Source organism: Gastrolobium bilobum, unplaced genomic scaffold (genome assembly GCF_033153095.1).
Source record: "Gastrolobium bilobum isolate Gb01-03AN ecotype WA unplaced genomic scaffold, APGP_CSIRO_Gbil_v1 utg8088, whole genome shotgun sequence".
NCBI classification, from domain to species: domain Eukaryota; kingdom Viridiplantae; phylum Streptophyta; class Magnoliopsida; order Fabales; family Fabaceae; genus Gastrolobium; species Gastrolobium bilobum.
Genome location: NW_026898843.1, coordinates 597,240 through 605,149, shown reverse-complemented (window position 1 = coordinate 605,149; position 7,910 = coordinate 597,240). Strand labels below are relative to the sequence as shown.

General features: G+C 36.2%; 1 protein-coding gene across 1 annotated transcript; it reads right to left on the bottom strand.

Moving 5' to 3' along the window:
* Window positions 1-3,074: 3,074 nt before the first annotated feature.
* LOC133284637 (pyruvate dehydrogenase E1 component subunit beta-3, chloroplastic-like) lies at window positions 3,075-6,949 on the bottom strand. The gene is made up of 4 exons (XM_061481701.1): window positions 6,631-6,949; window positions 6,286-6,389; window positions 6,126-6,166; window positions 3,075-4,432 (listed from the first exon to the last, which is right to left on the bottom strand). The coding sequence occupies exons 1-4, from the start codon at window positions 6,704-6,706 to the stop codon at window positions 3,460-3,462; spliced, it is 1,194 nt and encodes a 397-aa protein (XP_061337685.1). The 5' UTR covers window positions 6,707-6,949; the 3' UTR covers window positions 3,075-3,459.
* Window positions 6,950-7,910: the final 961 nt, after the last annotated feature.

The following is a 7,910-nucleotide window of genomic DNA, read 5'->3' as shown; positions in this document are numbered from 1 at the left end:
TTCCCTCTGAATTTCATTCGTAGTGGCTGTATATTAAACTTCACCAATCACCAGCATAGATGCAATTATTGCTGCAGTCACACAGGAAGCTTTTTAAGTCAGACTCGATCAGTTTTACATATAGGGTTTTATTAATCTCACGTTAAAGAAGATAAGTTATCTCATGTCATAGAGATAAACTTGTGGCTCCCCCACCTAAAAAATAAAAAATAAAAGAAAATAAAAAGGTAGCACAGTTATCGAAGAGTGTGTAGGAGAGAAATTTATCACATGTAACATAAGAGTAGTTTTTCCCTTACATATTGTAAAGAACCAATTCAACCCAAAAGCTTAAGCTGTTGGGTGAGGCTACATTAATGGTTTTTATATATCTCAACACGCCCCCTCACACGAGAGCCCACTGAGCTTGAAGGGTGGACAATGCACAGGCCCACCTACCTGTGCGAAGAAAGAAATTCCACTAGAAAGAAAGTGGGGGGCGGCGAGGTTCGAACCCGGGACACGAGACTTTGATACCATGTAAAAAACCAATTCAACCCAAAAACTTAAGCTGTTGGGTGAGGCTACATTAATGGTTTTTATATATCTCAACACATATAATAATAATGAGATTAGTGTTTTTCGTACAGTAGTAAATAATTTTATCTCATTAGTGTTTTTCGTACAGTAGTAAATAATTTTATCTCATATATACATAAAAAAGTGTTTGAGTTCATTTTTTTCTATCTCTTCTCTTCATATGGTTCTATATAAGCCTCATACATTTTTATTGTGTATAACAAATAATTTTATCTCTTATAACATGATAAACATTAATATCGATAATAATATAGTATTAGAAAGCTGAGCAACATAAGTTTTTTTTTTTTTTTTTGACATAAGCCATGTTCTCCACGTTAAGGCAAACTTACCCAAGATCAACTTACAAAGCACTTTTCAATGGGAAATTTTTTTTCCTACTAGTGATTCTATGATATAAGTGGACTCTACAAAATAGTAGAGAAAACAAACAAAATTAAGATGGGATCCACTTATATCATGAGTCATTAGTAGAAAAAAAAATTCTCCTTTAAAAGAAAAAAATAATTGCCCTAATATAATTTACATATATCAAAGTCAAATAGTGTTTCTATATAGAGGGCTACATCCATTGTAAAATTTCTCGACTTGTGACAACAGGAATGAGTTTCAATTACAAGAAACAACCTTATGGCTTATTCAAGACTCGTCTTATACCATAGAAACTATAGTGGGTTTTTGACCATATAAAAACAAATTTTTAAACATAACATCAAATAATTCAAAACCAAAACATTTTATCTAACTTAGTCCATTGGTGATGGTCCCTCGCCACGGGCTTTTCCTGAACTCGCTTGACAGTGATATTATAGCTGGGTTAGGCTCGAAATAGCCTGGTGATTGGCTAAGAGGCGGGTTGAGTACTTGGGCCCTGGGTAGTCGGTTGAGGGAGAGCATATCAATATTGAGTTTTACACTTGAGGGAGAGATTGTTGAGATATTCAAGTGTGATGAGTCTCACATTGATTGGTAATGGGCTAAGTGAAAAGTATATAAGTGGAAGGATCCATGAATCCAATGCCTTACGATTTTGGGTTATGACGTGGTGTCGGATTTGGTGTATTTGATCAACTTAGTCCATTGGTAGTGATTTCTCGTCACTGACTTCGCTAGACCCGCCCGAGAGAGAGGGAAAAAAAATGTAAGTTAATCCAACCAACATGATTTCTAACTAAAATCATGATGAACTACTTCTCAGAAACAAAAGTTGAGCGACAGTATTCACTAAAACACACATAACAAAATATTAGCAGCAAAACTAGCAACTTTAGATTTTTATTTTGATCCCTTATATGGGCTTGTAACTTTTGGGCTTGATCTCTCATTGCGTGATGATTATTCATACTATAGTAATATTAACACACTACCATTGCCAAGCGATGTCCATTTTCGTGGTACTCTCCAAGTTTGACATGATCTCAGTTCACCGAGACTCACTATGTTTTTAGAACTGTTTGATAAGATTACTCCAAATTTTGTCGAGCTGACATTCAATTAGTGCTGCAACAAATGAAATGGCAAAAAGAATATTGTCGGAGTTGGACCTACTGTCAGTCAAATAATTACCTGGCACATTCAATAAGCCATTTCCCAAAATATATTCTCAACTATCTACTTTCACCCTCATTTGCTGATATCTTAGTACTGGTCTTCATCATAGTTTTGGTTCATATTTCGAATCTCTTTTAAATATTTTATATTACAAAAGGGGGGAAATGTAAAAAAACATTGAAGATTGATTCACTAGTACTGTTCCACTTTACTGAATTGTATTGGCAACTAGGAGAAAGGGTGTAGCTCAATATGCAAGGATCCCTAGGCTACACCCAGAGATCAAAAAAATTCAGTGCCATCTCCACTTACTATCAACAACATCAATAATGGATCTCAAAATCTGTCATCCACTTTATCATAAGCAACATCCTTGCTATAGATATAAAGTCCAATGGCCTTCTACTCGGACATATACTGAAATGGGCTTCACACAACGACCCACCCCACCATTTGATCCCTACGACACTACTACCAGGAAAACTCCCTTAATTCTCACACAACTCTCTTTTTCTTCCATGGTTGTTTTTATTAGGCATTTGTGAGGAACATTGAGCTATGCAATAAACACTAGAATACGTATTAATGATGAAATTTTCATGCATATAATCGTTGAAAAGCTGGCAGTGGAAGGAAACGTTCAAGAGTAATAGCATCTACTGAATGTCCTCTGGCTACCATTAGAATAATAAATACGCAAAGATATTACATGAATACAAAAAATTTCAGCAATTTGATCATGTTTGTGCAGGTGGATATTCAGCAGTAGCAGAATCATAAGAGTTCTCTCATAAATATAGCTGTTTTTACAGCCGCTACACCTAACACCAACCCTCTTTTTATATCCTGACTTGAGACAGGCCATGCATGCAAACACACACAATCCTATAACTAAAATATATCTTCGAATTATAATATAAAAGTACTCAGAAATCAGGTCACACGAGTAGAACAGAACATATTCAAAATCCAAGAAAACAAACTACTTCACCCATCCAAGTGAATTCAAAATGAACAAGGCCTATAACAGACATTTGATGGCTTCAGCATCGATTACAAATACCTCCCCTTTTATATAGGACTTACCAAAATCTTACACACTACATAAAATGCAGTTACACCAACTAAGAAAGCCTTGGATTGGGTTAACAGTTCTAAATATTCTTCAAAAAAAAATTTGTAAAGGATATCAGATATTACAATATAGGGATTTAGAAGTGACATAAAAATAGGCAAAAGATAAAATCGTGATGATGGTTCTAGCTTAATTTGACAAGCACAGTAGCTTTACCAAAAAGCATATCCTAATTGCACGTGTTTTTGTAGCAATCACTGGCAAAGCTGCTCAACTGCTGTCACAATCTGAGCAGGTTGAACCACTGTCCATTCCTCCAATGTTCCAGCATATGGGGTAGGCACATCTTGAGAGGACAAACATACGATAGGAGCATCCAAATAGTCATGGAAATTTTCAGTAATAGCAGCTGTCAGGCTAGCACCAATTCCACCTGTCCTCATGCACTCTTCTACAATTAGCACACGATGTGTCTTCTTCACTGAATTCCCAATTGTGTAAAGATCAAATGGTTTCAAAGACCTGATATCAATTACTTCAGGGTCATACCCCTTGTTCACCAATGTCTTGGCAGCTTGCATGACATGATACCTCATCCTGGAATAGGTTAATATAGTGACATGCTCCCCAGGCCTAACCATCTCAGCTTCTTCAAGTGACAATACATACTCTTCATCTGGAATTCTCTCCTTGAGGTTATAAAGCAAAACATGCTCAAAAAGTATCACAGGGTTATCACTTCGTATTGCAGCTTTCATCAAGCCCTTGGCATTGTAAGGGGTTGAGCAAGCCACCATCTGAATTCCAGGGATTGACTGAAAATATGACTCTAGTCGCTGTGAGTGCTCTGCTCCAAGTTGCCGCCCAACTCCACCAGGCCCACGAATGACAATTGGTATTTTAAACTGGCCACCAGAAGTGTAATGGAGCATGCCACAATTGTTAGATATCTGGTTAAATGCCAAAAGTAGAAATCCCATGTTCATGCCCTCAACAATTGGCCTCAGACCAGTCATGGCAGCTCCAATGCCCATGCCTGTGAAGGAGTTCTCAGCAATAGGAGTGTCCAAAACTCTGAGGTCACCAAACTTTGTGGCCAGGCCTCTGCTCACCTTGTAAGATCCTCCATAGTGACCTACATCTTCACCTATGACACATACACAAGGATCCCTGTCCATTTCTTCCTCCAAACCTTCACGTAGGGCTTCAAAAAGGAGAAGTTCATGCCTAAGAATAAAATGCATATCTGGTCATTTCCATCGTTATTGGTCATAACTCTTAAAACCAGTAAAGCCAATAAAAGACAAAAAAATAAAAATAAAAATGCCAAAGCATGTTTTCAGCAACTTCAACCAATCATGTATTGACTGTTGTGAAAATCCCACCCAGTAAAGTAGTGAGCTTTGATACCAATAAAGGTAATCTGATCCTTGGCCCATAAAAAGTGAGTTTAAACTTCAAGCCTAAGGCTATGTATGCAAAAGTTTTGAAGGCTCTAGGGTTCAGAGTTGAGTTACCACACCAACGGGCCGCCAATCACAAACAAACACCTTTCCAATTTTTTGTTTTTCCCATTCTTGTATTTTTCAGATATTTCTGTCTCAACTTCACTATTTTTCTCATTTTTTTAAAATGTTTTGGCCCTTCAATAAGAGAGTCCTGATATTTTATTTTATTTTCATCTGTCTCTATTTTTTTCATGTTTGTAATAAAATCCCTAGGTTCACACAGCCAAGAAGTGTCTCTCGCCTCATGGCACTGGGGAGATTGCACCTCATGGCACTGATGTCATGCGACACTTGCCTCAGTGAAGGAAAAATGGCAAGGGAATCTTGACTCTTTGAGAACAACGATAAACAATGTGAGGATGTGTTTACTAAACTTTGCAAGGATGTGAAGTATAGATAGATTACTTTCTGCTTTGAGTTGGTTGTAGCACAGTGAATTAAGATTTGTGTAAATATTGCAGGATTAATGAATATTTTCATTTGTACGAATTGTGTAGTAATAGGATGGCTTTAGCTTGTCTTAGTATAGCATGCATAGAAAGGAATGTATGAGTCTGTTCACAGAGCACATCTGTTCTTTGTTTCAGAGTTGTATTGTTTTTTGCTGATGGAATATATCCTTTTATTCATCACAAAATTTAAAAATAATAAAATTGCCCTCCACCATTAGCACCATTTTTCACTTTTAGGAAGCATTTATAATCGAAGGAAAAGATTCGTTTACAAATTTTTGCAAATTACACTATGTCTGACCGGTAATACTTCACTCAAGAGTGTATTACCGGTCAGACATAGTGTAGTTTGTAAGAGTTTGTAAACAAAAAGTTGGTAAATATAACCTTCTCCTATAATCAAACCAGGATATAAACTAAATTGATTAATTGCATTGTAACTATAATCTGGACCTACTTTAATCTCATTTATAAGAGGGTGAAAATGTGCTGACGATGAGATGAAGCGGTAGCCAGTTCCCCACATTCTTTACTCATTCACAAGTAAGGAAGTTTAGGTTAAGTTTTCAATGTTTCGGCTTTCCCTTGTTTTCAATGCTTTCGTTTTCATCTATACCAAGAACATTATAATGCTATGCTTAATTGGAGTGAATATGGAAAAGTGGAAATTGTGAACGCACATAGATTCTATTGTGTTCAAATACGTTGCCATTACCACTCCCCAACCAAGCATAGCCCAAGTGTTTATAGACAAGACCATATTAGATTACTTTTACAAATAATTTTAGGAAGAAGACTGGAACAGAGACATTGATTTACACTAAATCACATAAAGAGGTCAATCTATCAGCAAAAGTGTGAACATATCAACTTAGCTTCATCTCACATAAAAAATATGAGAACGATTAAAATTGCATAACATGGGAAAACAACAGCAAGTGATTGCAGAAAGAGACATACCCAGGTTTCGATGTAGAAGCCACAGAACTGCCTCCCTTTGTCTATAAACAACAACAAACACAATTTACAAAACTTTATGACACAATGCAAATCCTATCTCATTGATCCCAAACCAAACTGCAAAAAATGGGAATGGAAAGGGAGTGATGAGAGAACTTACTGCAACTGCATTAGTCACCAACAATTCATGCTTACGAGCTCCTGTGTTCAGGACCTGGCTCACCCTTGAATCAGATCTGACAACAAACAGGCTAGCTTTCCTCTCTGAATCAATCAAAGATTGCACACAAAATGAAAGGAACAAAATTTAAAGTCAATAGCACTATCCCTGAAAAGGAAACTAGTTAATCAAAAGAAAAATAACAAAAATTGGAATCAAAATCCCGAATTTATTTAGATTCCTCAGAGTACAGTACACAAGAACCCCATTAACTTAAAAGAGCAACCCAAAATCAAAGACCAGTCAGTGACTCAAAAACTAGTATCCAAAAATAAATTACTCTACCTGAGAGGGATCTATGTGAAGGAAGAGGGAACTTGTTGGAGACAGACAATTGGGTGGCCTGAAAAAGGGTAGCCATTTGATAAACCCAAGAATGATGGAAATGAAGTGCAAGAGAAAAAGCTTAGGAATTTATTTATAATGAGAAGCAAAATGGGCGGAGAAATTAAGGAAGATTTATAGTTATAGCTATATTCATGGGTTTGTGTTGTGTGTGTCTGTTATTTAAGTTGACAAATCACACAAAGCTTTTTTCATTCATTCATTGTTTCTTATTGATCTTATGCTTCTCTACTCTCTCTCTCTCTCTATAACTTGTCAATTTGCATTACCACATATACTACAAAGCAAGCTGCATAGTTTTCATCGCCATGTGGACGGACGGTGATGCTTAATTGAACCCAACCCTATTTCTAATGTGACCTCACTCTTACTCGCATCCTCACACTACCCACCTGTTTGATGTTCATCTTTTGTGCTTTCTTCATTTTTATCTGGGTCGCAGACATGTTTCATGGGTTGGGTTGGGTTGGATTCTTTGTTGGGTTTCATGGGTTCTGGCCCAATTGGTCTGTTGAGGTTATTCATTTGTAATGTGGCTATACTCAGGCCTATCCTCAATCTTACATGTTCTTTCTCGAAGTTCGTAAATATTCTTTAACCTATATATATATATATATATATATATATATATAGATTTTACACTTCTCATGACTCATGTTATAGATACATCAAATGATGGCCCCGTTTCAATTGTTTTTCTCTCACCTTTTCCAATCTTCTATCTCCTAATTATTGTATTAGCCGGAGGATAATAGCTTCTCTTTACAATAGAAGTTGTTATCCCTATAAATATAGAGAAATACTTTTGTTATGTTATAGAAAAAAAGTTATCTCATGTTATAGAAAAAAAGTTATAAATGAGACCCACATATAAAAGGAGAGAGAAAAAGAGTGATGCGGCCCAATTCTTTTTTGTGTGTGTAGAAAAAGTTATTTATCTCATATAAAATAAGATAAGCATAACTCATATATATATTGCGAATCAACCCAATGTATTGGGTCTGCAAAGGTTCTCAAGGGTCATATCTCTGTCTTCTCACAATAAATGCATACATTTTTTTTGGTACACTGTAAACGCATACATTTTAATGTAATATATTTCTCACTCTCTTGCATAACCCACCACGTATGTGGAGTGGTATGCAACTTCACTCGTAAAAGTAAGGTAATGAGCAAAATAATTGTGCGCTCACTCTCTCTCATATCATTAGGGAACATCT